General features: G+C 31.5%; 1 protein-coding gene across 1 annotated transcript; it reads left to right on the forward strand.

Moving 5' to 3' along the window:
* Positions 1–5,246: 5,246 nt before the first annotated feature.
* LOC126706606 (cyclase-like protein 2) lies at positions 5,247–10,520 on the forward strand. The gene is made up of 7 exons (XM_050406143.1): positions 5,247–5,790; positions 7,181–7,225; positions 8,035–8,107; positions 8,356–8,453; positions 8,762–8,832; positions 10,085–10,224; positions 10,344–10,520. The coding sequence occupies exons 1-6, from the start codon at positions 5,361–5,363 to the stop codon at positions 10,208–10,210; spliced, it is 843 nt and encodes a 280-aa protein (XP_050262100.1). The 5' UTR covers positions 5,247–5,360; the 3' UTR covers positions 10,211–10,224; positions 10,344–10,520.
* Positions 10,521–17,375: the final 6,855 nt, after the last annotated feature.

Below are 17,375 nucleotides of genomic sequence, written 5' to 3' on the forward strand. Positions count from 1 at the left end.
TTTTTTTCCCTTCCAAAGTGAAAAAGTGAAGGAAATTTTATTAGAAAATGAAAATAACATAATTTTTTTTGCTGGCATGTACAAAATGAAGTTGTTTTAGCCACATTAAAAGTATGTCTTTTTTTTATTTGAAGTGACACTTAACAAATAATTACATACACTAAAGAAAGCAAATCCAAACGATACTTAACATTAAGGGAACAAACAAAAATTTTAACATTTTTAGGGCATAAAATTAAATTTATTGCCAATTTTAAAAGTGTAATTTGCAATTTTATCATCGAATTCTATAGCTAAAGTAATTACAAAATTTTCAAACAATGCATTTTTAGACATATTACATAATAATTGTTATAAATATTAAAGTAAAATGTTTATACATACAAAAATGAACATATTTATACATATATCCAATAATTCATGTTTATTTTGATCCATCATCAAATAGATGGTGTTCAAGAATTTCCTTGTGACACAATAATTAAACATCTATTGGAGAGTAATTGAGATAATATAGTAAGATCACATAGTTAATGAAAAAATAAAGATCATTATCTAGACCATATTGCGCTAATGTAATTGTATTTCTAAAGTTGGACTTTAAGTGATTATCTATTCTCCACAGTGGGATTTGCATTTTCCCATTGTTGAAGTTTATATCAAACAAGTTTTCCAATAACTTCTTGAGCTTTACTCTAGCCTCCTAATGTTTTGTCACACATTGCATTGACTCACACTTCTTTGTATTATGTATAGTTCTTGGGAATGAAGGATGCATTTTTATGCACAGACCAAGTAGATGCTCAATATTATAAATTGAATTATCAACAATTGATTCATTGATATTGATAGTTTTTAGACCCCTTAAAAACACAATCGGATTAACCTAGGTAATTAGCCAAGTTGTTACTAAGTCCAAATTCCAAATCTAGGTTATCACAATCAAACAATCATATCATGCATAGTAGCGGAAAGATAAATAACACAAAGATATGATAACCCAGGAAAACCAAACCGGTAAAAAATCTGGAGATGATTTAACCTAGCTATCCTCAAGGTAAAAAGAAAATCCATTAGAAAGAATCGAAGTTTTACAATAATGACTTAGACTACTAACATCCTATTGCTACCCACCAGTAGAAATTTACTGACACGACCACGTGCAAGCTCTGAGATCACAGACTCCTTCTTTCTTTGGCCTTTGCAAAACTCAAACACCCACATTTGTGACTTTGAGATCCCACTCAAAGGTTTAGCAACACAAACTCTCCTGTTTGTGACTCCAAGACCACCCTTGAATGTTTAGATCATTAGCACCTTTGATAACTAGAGAAGACAATAACTTCTACAACATTGGATCTTGAGATTCTTTAAGGAATAACACTGATAGAAGACATAAGAGAGCTTTTGGGTACAAAACTCTAGATCTACAAAAGAGGCACAAGATGCACTCTAATCTCTCTAAAAAACTCTCAAAACCTCATCTAGGGTTAGCTTATAATGTCCTTTAAATACTGGAAAAAATGGCTTGCAATTTGGACTTCAAACGGTCAAGTTATGGCCTTTTTACGTTTGTTGATTTTGCTGATATGCGATTTTGGATCGATCGAAAATCACTAGCATCAATCGAACCAACCAGCTTGTAACTCATTTGTTTTTATCCCGAATTTGAGTTTTTTGTCTTGGGCTTCAATGTAAACCATTTTAAACTAATGAGACTTAGTTTTTGTCATGGTTTGCCAACATTACAAACTTAAAACCTAACCGATATAATTTTCAAAACCAAGGGACTTTAGGCCAAGATGAATAATGCTATATTGCTGGGTAAGAATCTCATTCATTGTAAACAACTTGCTGAGAACAGAGAGCATAAGCTGATTTTATAATAATAGTTGATAGCCTCCTAAAGCTTTGTGGCACAATGCATTGGCTCGCAGTTCTTTGTATTATATACATCTACTCTAACATAATCTAAATGTATATGTGTGTGAAACTTCTTCCTAGAGACTTGAACTCTAGCTCTTACCCCCCACACCCCACAAGCACTTATACTTGTGGAGTGACCTTTGCACCAAAGGTGTTCGATGGTTGCACTAGACCAAGTGAATGCCCAATATTATGGATTGAATTATCAACAATTGATTCATCTATATATATATATATATATATATATAATTGAAACCTTTGAAACTTTCACAATTTTCCTCGTCAATACAATATTTAAATAAAATTATCATTTTATTTAAATAAAATGATAATTTTAGTCCAAATTTAATAAGGAGTGAAACTCTATCTCTCTAACAAGTTCAACTTAAACTCAAACTCGTCATTATCATTTTTTTAAAACAAAATTATTTTTGTTGAATCCAAACTTAACAATAAGTGAAACTTTATCTCTCTAACAAGTCCAACTTAAATACAACAATAATATTATTAGCAAAAAAAAAAAAAAAAATACAACAATAATATTTGTTAGTTATTACTTGTAATCCGCATTTTCTTCTATTGAAGTTTTCAAGATTTTTAGTATTTACTCATAATCTAAACTCTAAACACACAAAACTTCATGTTCAACACAATTTTTGGTGACCATTATTTTACATTGAAACACTACCTCTACCTCTATGTTGGCTGTTCAAGTTCACTATAACTCTAAATCCTTCTTTAGTTGACAACTATGAATCATTTAGCTAGAAATATAAAATATCTTGCAAAGACTTAATATTAAACAAAATTATTTTTGTTTAATCCAAACTTAATAAGGAGTGAAACTCTATTTCTCTAACAAGTCCAACTTAAATTTAAACTAAAACGTTGATAATCTATATATATATATATATATATATAACCGAACTTTTGGTTGACCTCTCTACAATTTTACATATCAACATTATTTAAATAAATAAAAACAAAAATTATGATAGGACTCAAAAAAGAAAAAAGAAAAAAAGAGACTCACGTTGAAAATAGAGAGACTCACGTAACCAACAACATAAAAAAAAAAAAAAAAAAAAAAAAAAAAAAAAAAAAAAAAAAAACAAACAAACAAACAAACAAACAAAAGAGAGAGAGTTAGGATTAAGAAAAAAGAAAAAAGAGAAGGACTCCTATTAGGAGTCTTTTTTCCCTCCTCAAAACCTTAGCAATTACCACATCAAAACCCTAAACTTAACTTCACTTTAGGATAAATAAAATAAAATTAAAAAAAAAAACCCGCAAGCAATCTAATTCAACTTTCTTCTATGATTAATGAATTTTATGTCGAATTTTTTTATATCGTTATTATTAATAAAATTTCAATTCAACAGTGGATATTTGTTTATATTGTTATTAATTAGATCTTTTATGTTGAATGTTTTATTTGCTTTCATATGTGCCTGAGATTTTCTTTCTATCTTATTCTTTTATTATGTTTAGAATTGATTTTCTTTTGAGTATTTGGGTTAATCTCCATATTCATATTGACATTGTTTTCGTGGGTTTAGTTTTTGGGTTGAAATTTCTACTAATTATTTTTTTATATTGTACATAGCAGATAAAACATCTTTATTTTTTTGAAGAAAAATCAAAGTTGCAACCTATGTCTTCTAGCTTAGGGAACGATAAATTTTTATTTGGTATGCTATATATAAATTTATGGAATTTGGTTTGGTTTTGAAGTAGAATTTAGGGATTCTACAAATTTTGAAGTTTTAAGTCTTGGGGTTTTTGGTATTTGCGTTTCAGTAGGTTGATCTTAATTCTTCACCTTAAATGTTTTTTATTTAGGTTGATGTGATTTTTTTTTTTAATACTAAAAGCTATGATTTTTGGTTGATTAATTATTTGTTTGGATTCAACATAAAAGATAATGGAATTAGGTATTATAATTTTGATATTGTTTCATGTTTTGAATTGTCTATATTGTCATTACTATGATAAAGTCATATTGCTATTCAAATTTGAAACTTGGTGTATCTTTCTCATATCATGGTATTTGTTTATATATTTGCAGTTTATATTAGTTTTGAGTGTGTGTATATATAACTATTGGGAGTTTTTCTTTATTAATTTAAGAATTGTAAATTACTTTGTAGGTTTCGGTAACTATGCACTTGCAACTCAATAATGTTCAATGTTAGACAACACTTCTAAACTATGGAAAAGTATAGAAGTTAAATATTTCATCATTTAAAATATATATATATATATATATATATATTAACTAGCAAAAAGTCTATTTACTCATTGTTGGATTTTTTTTTTTCAAAGTCAATAGTTTTTTCGTGCATCGCACAGGTTAACGACTAATGATTATAATTTTCAAAATAAAAAAACCTCAACTAAGATGAATAATGTTATATTGTTTGGTTGGAACCTCATTCTTTATAAATAACTTACTGGGAAGAAAGAACATAAGATGATTTTCTAATAACATTAGGTAACGTGTCAAGATACAATGCATCCATTTCATTTTGAATTATGCAGTAGAGTGTGAGAGGTGAAGAAAAAAATTGTGAATTCATATGTAAATGATAAACAATTACTCACAATATACGATATCAAAATTGTGGCAAAAAGTTGCAGAATAATTTATGGTCAATCTCTAAGAATTTATCTACAAGAAGAACAGAGAAACAGACTCCATTCCCACACACCCAAACATCGTGTGTTTATCACTTGACCTCTCACACCATTTAAAAGCTCCACCTCCATGGTCAAACAAAACGTGACTTCCTCCTCATCATCAGATAATATAACAACAGTCTCTAAAAATATTGTTAAGACAATATACATTTCTTGGATTAAGATCTTTTGAGTTATTTAAGAATTTTTAGAGTTACTTTTAGGGTAGATTTATAATCTGAGTAGGTTTCAAAACTTGGAGGGAGGTTGAAAAGCTTCCAGAATTTTATGGTACTTTTTTATTTTTTATATTTTAGTGAAGAGTTAATGGATGTTAAAATATTGATTTATGAAATATTTTTTTTAAAATTATATGGAAAGAGAAAAATATAACTGAATTTTTAATAAATTTTTATATTTTTAAAAATTTTATATTGAAACTTTTCTAAGAGGACCCGTTAATAAATGTCTCATGGCACTTTCAAATTGCAATCAAAGGAACGAAAGTGAAAAATTAAAATCCCAACTTTGATTTTTTCTTTTTTTCTTTTTTTTTTTCCTTAAAGTTTACAACAAACACAGCACTCCCAAGTCCCAAGTCCCAACATAAACTATTTCTCCATAAACTAGAACCAGATTCTATCACCACGCTCCCGAAAATCGCGTGTTCATCACTCGCCCTCTCACACACCATTTAAAAGCTCCACCACACCACTCCACCATCATCGCAATCATCATTATCAAACAAACAAAACATGACTACTTCTTCTTCCTCACTGGTCCTCCTCATCCTCCTACTCTGCACCGTGTCGCACACGATCCCCACCCTATCCTCCGCCAACATAGAAGCCTATCCTTCAATCCCAGGAACCCAAACAACCACGGACTTTTCAAACAATGGCGAGCTTGATCTTGCACCGGTTCGCCGGGAAGTCTACGGCGGCGGCCGAATCATCGATATTAGCCACCGGTACACGCCGGACATGCCGTCGTGGGACTCGGTTGATGGGGTGGGTCAGTTTCTGTGGCTTCCGAAGAGCATGAAGAATGGCTCGCTCTCTAACAACTCGGAGATGAAGCTTCCCACTCATACGGGTACCCATGTTGATGCCCCGGGACACGTGTTCGATCACTACTTCGACGCTGGCTTCGATGTCGACACGCTCGACTTGGACGTGCTCAATGGTTCGTGTATTCTATTCACTGTTCTCGTTCTGTTTTGTTTTCTTGGCTTTGTGTTCGATGTTGAATCATGTTCTTGTTTTGCTCATTGTGTTTGACCACTTTCTTATATTAAAAAAAAAAAAAAAAATCACTTTTAAGCCTAACTTTTATTATGAATCAATTGCAATGGGGTCCATTTCAGCAGTTTGTTTTGGAAAAAAAAGTTAATAAAAAATTTGGTGTGTTCTAAGTTGTCAATGTTATGTTTAATTTACACAGTTATGAATTTATGATGTTCATATTCAGTGTTTTTTTTCGTGTATTGTAGTGGTAGATTGAATCAGTGGATGTTTTGACTAATCATGGTTTTTTTTAGTGTTGGAGTTTGTGGGGTAAAAGGTAGTGGAAAGTTACCTTCAGTTGTTAGGTTGAAAAAGGGTTTCTTTTGTTCTGCCTTTTTGTTTTGGTTGATTGATATTTAACCAGGGTATTGATCTTATTGTTATTAGATAATTTTTGTTTGGTTAAATTGCATGTTTGGTCCTCTACTGTTGACATTTGTTTTAAAATCGTCTTTTTTACTTTTAAAAAGTGTTTGGATTTGATTCCTATAATTTCAAAATTGTTTCATAAATCATCTAATGGCTAAAAAATGATGACACCTTTTAAAAGTAAATATGCAATTTAACCTTTTTTTGTATTAGTGTGTATTTTGGTGGTCAAAGCTTTTCTGTGTGATTTCTCTGTACTTTACTGCCTTCTTGTTGGATACTATGGCTTGTGTGCAATAATTTTGAATGCATGGTGGATTGGAGAGTGCCTGTTCCACTAAAAGGAAGGTAAGGTATTATGTGTTGACTTCTTCATGGGATGAGTTAAGCTTAAATGGGCAAAATGTATGTTGGATGGGGCATTCTAATATAGTTGAAGATAAAATTCGAGTTTCATGTTCTATTTTATGGTTTATGAAAACTGTTAAATTCATATAAACAAATGTCAAATCTTCTACTGGTTTCTCTCTAACTGTCTCGTAATTGCGAAGAAGATATTTTCCTCCTCCTTTGGAGAGCAGATTCTCTTTCTGTGGATTGGTGCATCTGAAATGTGAATGTTAGATTTTTTTTTTTAGCTTGATTTGAAACAGAAGGATATGTTTAGTTCATTGTTCCTATGAGACTGTTTTGGTAAAGTGTCCTTCCTGATTTCTCGAGAAATGCTTATTATACTATCTGTCATGCTTTCTTTTATTTTTTGATACGTTTTTGCTCTTCGTACCTTGCGCATCTAAATGGTCTCCCATCTTTTTCTGTGATGAAATGTAAGATCAATTTTAGATATATAGTAATTACATTTTATTGTCTTGATGAGATATTATTGGTGATGATGGGATTATATTTGATTATTGCAATAGGTCAAGCATTGTTAGTTGATGTTCCAAGGGACAAGAACATAACTGGTATGTATTTCTAAAGAACCCTCTTTTTGTTACTTGTGATTAGCTTCTCCCTATGTTTAAAGGAAACTTTTTTTGGAGGGGGTGGGGGGTGCTGCTACAAAATTTTCAACATGCTACTTCATTTTTGTTGGGCAGCAACATTGAAATTCTACTTTATGTGTCTGTGATGAAATTAGATGCTGCATCAGTTGGTGTTGCCTGCAGGGGCAGAGCCCAGATTTGTTGCTGAGGGTGGGGTGGGAAGGTGTTTTTAATAGAATTATATATATATATATATATATATATCTGTATATGTGTGTGTTTGCGTAAGTTTTAGTGAAAAATATCATGTTTTCTGAGAAAGGTGTAAACCAACACCATTTGAAGATTATTGATTTAATATCTCTTGAGTTCTATTTTTGATAAATAACTTCTTAACATTATGAGTTTTAATTAGATATCTTTCTTTCATAAAACTTTGTATAAAGTTCAATAGTAATTTGTCATACAAAATTGAGAATTTTAAGGATTAAACTTTATATTTAAAAATTGTACGAAAATTTCACTTTTTTATTTAAAAGATCACTTTTGATTTCTTAAAGATTGGAACCTCTTGAATATTATAATTTAAAAAACATGTGTCCATTTATAAATAGACTTACCATGCGATCTTAAGGCTGGTGCTTATTAGCCACAAGGCCCACCACTACATGATTTTTTTTCAGCTAAATGGAATGTTGTTATATTTTCTAAGTGATGAGAACATTTTGTGCGTTATATTTTCCTAAGTTTTGGATATATTTGGAGATAACAAAGTCTATTCCTTACAGCTGAAGTTATGAAATCCTTAAATATCCCCAGGGGAGTACGTCGTGTCCTTTTCAGAACTTTAAATACTGACAGGTAAGTTCAGAATTCCTACTGTAGTGGAACTTTTTGTACTGATGACGTTATCTTATATTATGTTGTTTTCGCATTTGTAAGTTGTCATTGGTGATACTGGTACTAATGCATTTGATGTTTAATTAAAAGAAGAAGAAGAACTATTGCCTTTCTCGTATTTTAAAAAGTTGTTAAAGGTTATTTCGTATTTAACTATGAAAGTAATAATTATGCATTTTGGTTTGTGCTAACGCTTGTTGCAATTTCAGGAGGCTTATGTTTAAAAAGGAGTTTGACACAAGTTATGTGGGATTTATGAAAGATGGGGCACAATGGTTGGTAGACAACACAGACATCAAACTTGTTGGTAAGATAGGCCAACGCTCTGTATCCTCCTTTTGTTACTGGGTCTTCCAGTTGTGAATTACTTAACATTTCCTGCTAATTCAACAGATAATGCAAAAAATTCTACAAAAAATTTCTTTCTTGCAATGTGCTAACCCTTATAAAATTCATTGAAAACTGACTCTGCAAATAGAGTTGTGTTTAGTTATTGCAAATCAAGAAGGCATTAGTGAATTTCAATTTCCTTTCTGCTCATGATATTTGCATTTCTGTGCTTTTTCTTGCCAATCTAGTGTTTGCACTGACACCTTTTGCTGCTATGAAATGTAGGAATTGATTACTTATCTGTTGCCGCCTATGATGATTTGATCCCATCTCATCTTGTCTTGCTGGAAGACAGGGTAAGAAAATCTTTGTTTGATCTTCCATGTTTGACTTTTAGAAATGTTTTGCTGATTTTACCTAGTATTTTAATTGAGCATAATATATATGGTGAGGATTCATTTGTCGAGCTTCAAAATTTGAGATTCTTTTGTCCAACTGTATATATAGTTTGGTATTTCATTGTTTGGGTTTATGTTAGAGATTCTTGTGAGATTTCTGAGGTTGATTCTCTGTCTATGAAGCTGAAGTAATGTTGTCCTGGTGGTTGGGGCCAATATGACATAATATCTGGTCTCAAGTAATGTTGTCATTCAATTGTGAATCATTCCTGTATATCAGGATTGGGTCATAGCTACCTCCGTTTGCTGTCTGTTTCTCAGCTGTTAGTGCAGTGATGTTAACACGAGCCAAATGCATCAGACTACTTCCCTCCTACCCTTCTCCAATCATGAAGATCATCATTGTCCCAAACCCCACAAACACTGTCATTAATTGTTTTAACCTCAACCTCATATTTTGGATGGAAAAGTTTTTGACTAGTAAGTTACAAATGCACCAGTGGGGCTTGAACCCACAACCTCACCTTCCATACTGTTATTATGGGAGGAGGAAATGGCATTAGGGCTATATATTAGTGGGGGCTTCACCTCTTTATGTACAGTATTCTGACTGCTTTTTCTTTAAACCACTTTTAGATTCTTTTCTAAGTATATTGTATTTAAATTAAAAAAAAAAAATCTAAAATAACATTAAAAAATTCTGTTAACAATTTGTTCAAGCAAAAGTTGTGGATGACTGGCTATTGTGGTGGTATTTAGTTATTTACAGTAAAAAAACTGCCATTATCTTCCCAGCATTGACTTTTTATATAACCTGGTCAAGAGTCATATTCCCCTGTTGGCCATTGTAGAGATTGGTAATTTAGTCAAGCTCTCAATCAATGTCTTCTTCCCTCTTACTGTATTTGGCTCATAAGCATCTACCAGAAGGTTGATGCCTGGGAACTTGAATTGTAGAGCAGCTGGTTCTGGTTTAATCTCAGACATGTTTGTTTTCCCACATTTATCTTCTTTTACATTAATGAGTGCAACGTCCCATTTGGAAAGCATCATTGATTAGTCTATAGGTGATCCAGATTGGGATGGAAATGCTATTATATGTCTATGCCATGGCTTTAAAATATAAAGTAACAATTAAATTTTGTTGTATTTGGATTCATATAGAAGTAGTAGGCTCAACACACGATGCTAATAAGGCTTTAAAATTCAGGAAATCATCCTTGTGGAAGGCCTAAAGCTCGATAATGTCCAGCCAGGAATATACTCTGTCCATTGCTTACCTCTTAGGTTGCTTGGTGCTGAGGGATCACCAATAAGATGCATTCTCATCAAATAAATAATAGTTTCCTTGTAAGTGTATATTACTGAAAGTGATCTATCTTATGCAATAATTTTCCTAATTTAATCTGAAACCTGTTTTCTTATTGGTTTTAGTGGTATACTCATGCATATTGGTTAAATTGTTACAGGGAAACAATGTTAGCCTAAGAAGGCGAGTGGAATCAGAATGTAGAGATGGGTTTTCTTGTGCTAAATTTGAGCAGGAGAGAGATGATGTAGTAACATATGGTAAAAACTCAGCAAATGTAATAAATTGGTTGGGCCTTTTGGACATTTTGTACAGGTAATAAAACTATTATTCCTAATTTTTGTATACTCAACAAAAAAGAACCACCAAAAAAAAAACCCAAACACACACCTACATTGTTAAACATGCCCATCAAAACATATCCATCACTTAGAATAATCATTTGGACTGAGTGGTGAATAGAGAGGTCAAACCTTAAAATGTTGCATGCTAGGAATTTCTAGCCTATTATTGGTAGGAGAAGATGATAATCCCTTATTTATCGCAATCAGTTTATACTTTATAGCAATAACAGCGGCTATTCATGAAGCAGAGTCTAGGACAAGGTCATGTACATCTACGGAGCTAATAGGGGCAGTAGTTTTTTTTTTGACAGTAAAGATAGAAAATAGGGGCAGTATTCTTACTTTTGAATTTCATTGTGCCTTACCTAGATCAATAAATCGGAGATAAATGTGAACCAGAAAAATAAATAGTTTCAGTAGGCTGTAGCTAGAATCTTATGGCTATATCCCTCATTGATTTCAAGCATAATGGTACGTAACTTTGAATTGAATGTCTTTGAAGTTTGAACGATGAAAGATCAGGCAGTTAGCATACAGAACAGCTTATAAAGTATAATAAATTATCCAAAACAAAAACACAAATCCTAATTAATGAAAGAGGAATGAGGAAACCAATCATGTACTAGCTCTTGCACCATAATGGAAAGAAATAAAAGAACGGGAGAAAGTTTTTTATACACATTTAGGGTGTGTTTGTTGGAAGGTGAAATAGGGTGGATGGAAAACTTTGGAGAGAAAATGGGAAGGAAAACTTTTTTGAAGTGTGTTTGGTTGAGTGAGGAGGATGAAAAATAAATGGTAGAGTCTAAGTATTTTCTTCCTTGGTCCACCAAAAAGTTTTCTTTCCAAAATGAAGAGAAAACTAAATAGAAAAATTGATCATTTTTGGACGAAAATGCTCATGTACAGTTGCACCTTCACCCACGTTGCTTTTCTTTACACTTTTTTTTTTTCTTTCTTTTTTTCCTATGTTACCTACCTTCTTCTTTTTTTTTTTTTTTTTTTTTTTTGATTTACTGGGCAGGCTCGTCTAGTATTTTTTATATTTTTATTTATTTTTGCTTTATTTTTTTATTTTTTTTAGATGTGATTTTTTTTTATGAATATGATTTTTATTTTTTAATAAATTTAGGTGATTGATTTTTTTTTTTTTTTTTGTTTATCACTTTTTAGGTTTTAATTGGGCATCATTTTTTTTAATAAGGGTATATGCGTAAATTTATATAAACTCACTTTTTCTATCCACTTTTCCATCATTTTACCATTTTCTATCCTCCCACTTTTCCACTCTTCCAACGAAACAGTCCCTTAGAGCTTGTTTGGCCAACATAATTTGATCACTCAATTTCCGTCACTCAATTTTCGTCACTCATCACTTATCACTCATCACTCATAACTCATCACTTATCACTCAATTTTTTACATCCGTTTGCCTTCATCACTCAATTTCCATCACTCACTATTTTTCACACTATTTGGGGGGCCCACGCCTGTCGCGGTGCAGTTTTTTTTTTTTTTTTTTTTTCCAATACCCAGAAACCCGAACCCAGTGAAAAAAAAAAAAAAAAAAAAAAAAGAAAGAATCCCAGTGAAGAAGACCGAACCCAGTGAAGAAAAAAAAAACCCAGTGAAGAAGACTGAACCCAGTGAAGAAGAAGAAGAAAAAAAAACCAGTGAAGACCGAACCCAGTGAAGAAAAAAAAAAAAAAAAAAGAAACCCAGTGAAGACCGAACCCAGTGAAGAAGAAAGGAAAAAAAAAAAAAAAAAAAGTCAGTTGGTTAAAAGTTGCTGCTGAGTGGGTCCTTCATGTGTGTTTAATTACAAAAATGTCATTGAGTTATGAGTTATGGAAATTGAAAACAGCCAAAAGGTGTTTTCAGTTTCCATAACTCATAACTCAAAAATCAGAGAATTGAGTGATGAAAACAAAAAATTGAAAATTGAGTTATGGCTTGCCAAACAAACTTTTTTTTGAGAATTGAGATGGGTCCCACCATTTTTGATAATTGAGTTATGGAAACTGAGAATTGAGTGATGAGAATTGCCAATCCAAACAGTCCCTTAGTCTCCAAGTTTTAAAATGGTTCTCATCTTTTGAAATGTTTCATTTTAGTTATTATAATTTTAAGATTGTGTCAAAAACTTTCTTACCATTAACATGTGCTTTAATTTTCTCAATCTCTAAACAGATGTAAAGAAGCAAACAAAGCTTTTTTAATCACCAATCTCTTCTCTCACTTTTTGTTATCAATATATAATTTCAAAATCAAAGCAATAGTTAATGATATTGATATGGTCCAAGTGGCCTTTTCCTTGTGTGGGTTTCTTCTTTCCCTTTGGGCTCCCATAAGGTGGATTTTGGGCTACCTAGCTTGTGTGAGTAGTGAGGTGATGAATCTTGGGTTTTTACAGACAAAGTTTGGCCCATGCCATGTAGTCTTATGAGTGGAGAAAATATCAGGCCCAATTGGCTTTCCTTGGCTCGATTGGCTCTAAGGGGAATTTTTTAACTTTTGGTTTGGTGGGTTTTCTATCCCATTTCGTGTAGTGGTGTATATGGATATGGGACCAAATCAAAGATGAGAAAGACGTCTTGGGGAAAGTCCAACCCATGAAGTGTAAGGAATAGTATTATTGAGCCATTTCCTATTTTCTTATTTTTGGTCTTTTGCTTATTGGGCAAATAATACCCAACGAGATTAGGCCATGCAAATTGTAAAAAATATGTCACCAAACAGGCAAACATTTAGCCCTCTAAGTCTTAGTCGGACCGCTACAAACATTATAGATTGTCATTTTAATAGTTGTGAAATTTGTTTTGATGTTAAATTTACTATTTAATACACTGTTCTATATGGTAAAAATATAGCCATTTGTTGTGGATGTTGGTTATCAAGCTAAACTATGTTAATTCTTCTCCTCTTCTCATTCTCTTAATAATAATTTTAATATGTTGTCATAGTTAGGTTTTGTCAATAGAATAAATTCGTTAAGAGTCTTGGCGTTTGGTACAGGGTAATATTTTAGAATTCCTAGGAATGTTTAATATTCCTATGTTTGGTTGCAAATCACACCAGGGAATCACATGCCAGAGGTATCTGGATTCCCCCTTAACTTCCTTTTTGTAGGAATGTGGATTCCCTTTAAAATATGTGGGTATGCAAATTCCCAAGCTTAAAAGAAATTTTATTTTTTATAAATTGACAATTCTAACCCTTTTTCCTTATTATTTAAGCAATGGAGATAAAACATAAAACAAATCATCAATATCTTATAGACCTAAACTCTGCCAGGTTGTTTTGTTATGGGTTAAGCTATTTTTAAAATTATGGTTAAAAATTAATTTTTCCCCTTTTTATATCCCCTATTTGGGATTGGTTAGATGCTAAAGTAAAATAAATTATTTATTTTTATTAACAAGATTTTCGTAAAGAATAAGAATTTAAATAGTTATTTTTGTATTGTACTTGTCCTTTTGAAATCTTAGACTATAGTTTTAATAAATTTGTCATAATTTATAGTTTACATTTTCTTTGTCATTATTTATTTGGAGGAAGATTTAAAAAAAAAAAAATGATATTGAATTTACAAATCTAAGGATAGTATGGCAAAAATAAATAATTCATTTAAGATTCTTATGAATAAACCAAACATTATAATATCACATTTTTAGGAATCTTATTAGATTCTCAGTTAAACTAAACATAGAAATAGTTACATTCTTAGGTATCCAGATTGCAAGACATCACATTTCCAATAATCTGCCTATCAAAAGTAAGTTTAACTAGTTGATTCTTCATGGTATTTCCAATGAAATCATTTACAGTTCAAATCTCCTTCACAACTTTTGAATTATTGAAAAAAAAAAAAAAAAAAAAAAGGGAGAAAAAATAAAAACACTTTATGTTTTTTTTTTTTTTTTTTTTTTTTTTTTTTTTTTTTTAAAATTTTTATGTGGCAATGAGGTTTCACCAAAATATTGATAGAATCCACAATCATGATTTTAAAAACTAGACTGAACCGGCTTGTTCGACCTGTTGAACCGAGAATCAACCACCAATTCGGTCCGAAAAAACCCCCCCAAAACTGGGTTGAATTGGGAACTGAAACCAAAAACAGTTTAGCTTTTCTTTTTGGTAATATTTGAATCAATTATTTATTATTATTTTTTGATAACGTGCTCTGCGCCGTGCTCAGGATATTGTCTTCTTATATCAGCTATACATTTGCAAGTCAATTTAATCTTAAAAAAACACGTCACTCAAACTATAATAAGTCTCTTCCTAATCCTTAGATCAGAAGATTTTGCAGCTGTTTGTGGTTCGCAGCTGTTTGGGGATTTAGATAAGAAGATTTAGGAAAAGCAACACATTCAAAGTGTTTTGGTTAAGCAATCAAATAAAGATAAACATGATTATCGGGTTTAGTTAAATGCAATAGTTGATTGCATAAAATTCCTTTTATGCCGGGGATTAGCTTTTCGTGATCATGATGAATCTCAAGGTTTAGGTGATAGAGGAAATTTTCTTGAGCTTGTACAATTTTTGGGGGATCACAATGAATCTATCAATGAAGTGTTGCAAACAGCTTCGAAAAATTGCAAGTTTACCCACTTGGATATTAAAAAAGACATTATGAATGCAATTGCACGTGAAACATCCAAAGCCATCATCAAGGATCTTGACAATGGGTTCTTTTCAATATTAGTTGATGAGTCATGTGATATCTCAGTGAAAGAACGAATGTCCCTTGTTCTTCGTTATGTGAACAAAAAAGGAATTATTATAGAGCGGTTCCTTGGTATTGTACATGTTGCAAGTACCACCGCTTTGTCACTCAAATGTGTTATTGAATGTTTACTTTGTGAACATAATTTGAGTTTGTTGAATCTATGTGGGCAAGGTTATGATGGGGTTAGTAATATGCAAGGTGATATCAATGGTCTCAAAACTTTAATTTTGAAAGAGAATAAGTCAGCATTTTATGTCCATTGTTTTGCGCATCAACTTCAATTGACACTTGTTGCTGTTGCTAAAAATTACATTAACATTGTTGAATTTTTTTATGTGGTTAGTAATTTAGTAACTGTTATTGGAGGCTCTTGTAAGAGACGAGATGCTCTTCGAGATGCACAATTTGCCAAAATTAAAAAAGATTTAGAGAATGGTGTACGTAAAAGTTAGTAAGGTTTGAATTAAGAGACAAATCTTAAATGCCCTGGTGATACACGTTGGGGATCATATTATGGAACTATTCTCAACTTGCTTTTGATGTTCTTTACTGTTGTTGATGTACTTGAAATTATTGAAGAAGATGGCCTCTCCGACTAAAAAGTTGAAGCTCGATCTATTATGAGGTCAATTCTATCTTTTGAATTTGTCTTTACTTTACACTTGATGAAAAACATTTTAGAGATCACAAATGAGTTGTTAATAGCATTGCAAAAAAAAAAAAAAAAAAAAAAAAAAATCAGGATATAATAAATGCTATGGATCTTGTTAAAGTATCTAAACAACGATTGCAAATGATGAGAGAAGATGAATGAAATTCTTTATTGACTGAAGTATCTTCATTTTGTACCATGCATGATATTTCTATCTTGAACATGGATGAAACATTTGTAGTTAGTGGGAGGTCGCGACGCAACACTCAACAAAAGACAAATTTACATCATTATCATGTTGAGTTATTCTACACAGTCATAGATATGCAACTTCAAGAGCTTAACAACCGTTTTTTTGAGGCGAATACCGATTTGTTACTTTGTATGGCTTGCTTGAATCTAAGTAATTCATTTGTGGCTTTTGATAAGGAAAAGTTGATATGTCTTGCTAAGTTCTATCCCTCTGATTTTCTTGGGACAGATATTTTGGCACTTGACTCTTAACTACAGAATTACATTTTTAATATGCGTAACAACGACTTCTTTTTAGAGCTTTAAGGAGTTAGTGAGCACAAGGAAGCATGCGATTTATCCCTTAGTCTATTTGCTTGTGAAGTTAGCTTTGACCATTCCAATTGCTACTGCAATAGTAGAAAGAAATTTTTCAGCAATGAAATATATAAAGAATGAACTCCGCAATCGAATGGGAGATCAGTGGATGAATGATTGCTTGATTGTATATATTGAAAAAGATGTAGTTTGTAGTATTGATAATGAAATTATCATACAACAATTTCAAAATATGAAAACTCGTAGAAGATAATTGTAAATTTTATGTATTTGCGTGTTTTTTGATTGTTGTTGTTATCAATATATATAATTTTCTTTTTATTAAATGGCGTAATTTATGCCTGTTGAGAAATACCCGACAAAATTTTCTGGAATCGCCACTGGAATAGAGGGTATTAGGTATGGTGAATAATATATAATCTAATCTAATCTAATCATCTAATACTAGACAACAAATGCCAATCACGCATGGTATACTAGTATTGTGCTTTGAAATCTATCTTTTCTTTTTTATTCATCTTTATATTGTCCTTCGCGTTAGTCCCGTCTTATTGTCATTCCCATAGTCTTTTTTTTTCCTTATCTTTATGTAAATATTTAATTATAGAAATTATTTTATTTAGTTTTTCTTTTTGGTAATATGTGAATCAATTATTTATTATTAACTTTTTGATAACGTGCTCTGCGCCATGTTCGGGATATTGTCTTCTTGTATCAGCTATACATTTGCAAGTCAATTTAATCTTAAAAAAAAAAACGTCACTCAAACTATAATAAGTCTCCTTCTCAAAAAAAAAAAAAAAACTATAATAAGTCTCTTCCTATCCTAACTACTTAACACGCGGAACACGTACAGCCATACATTTGTAACAAATTAATTTAATATATAAATAT

The sequence above is a fragment of the Quercus robur genome, chromosome 11, assembly GCF_932294415.1.
Source record: "Quercus robur chromosome 11, dhQueRobu3.1, whole genome shotgun sequence".
Classification (NCBI taxonomy): Eukaryota; Viridiplantae; Streptophyta; class Magnoliopsida; order Fagales; family Fagaceae; genus Quercus; species Quercus robur.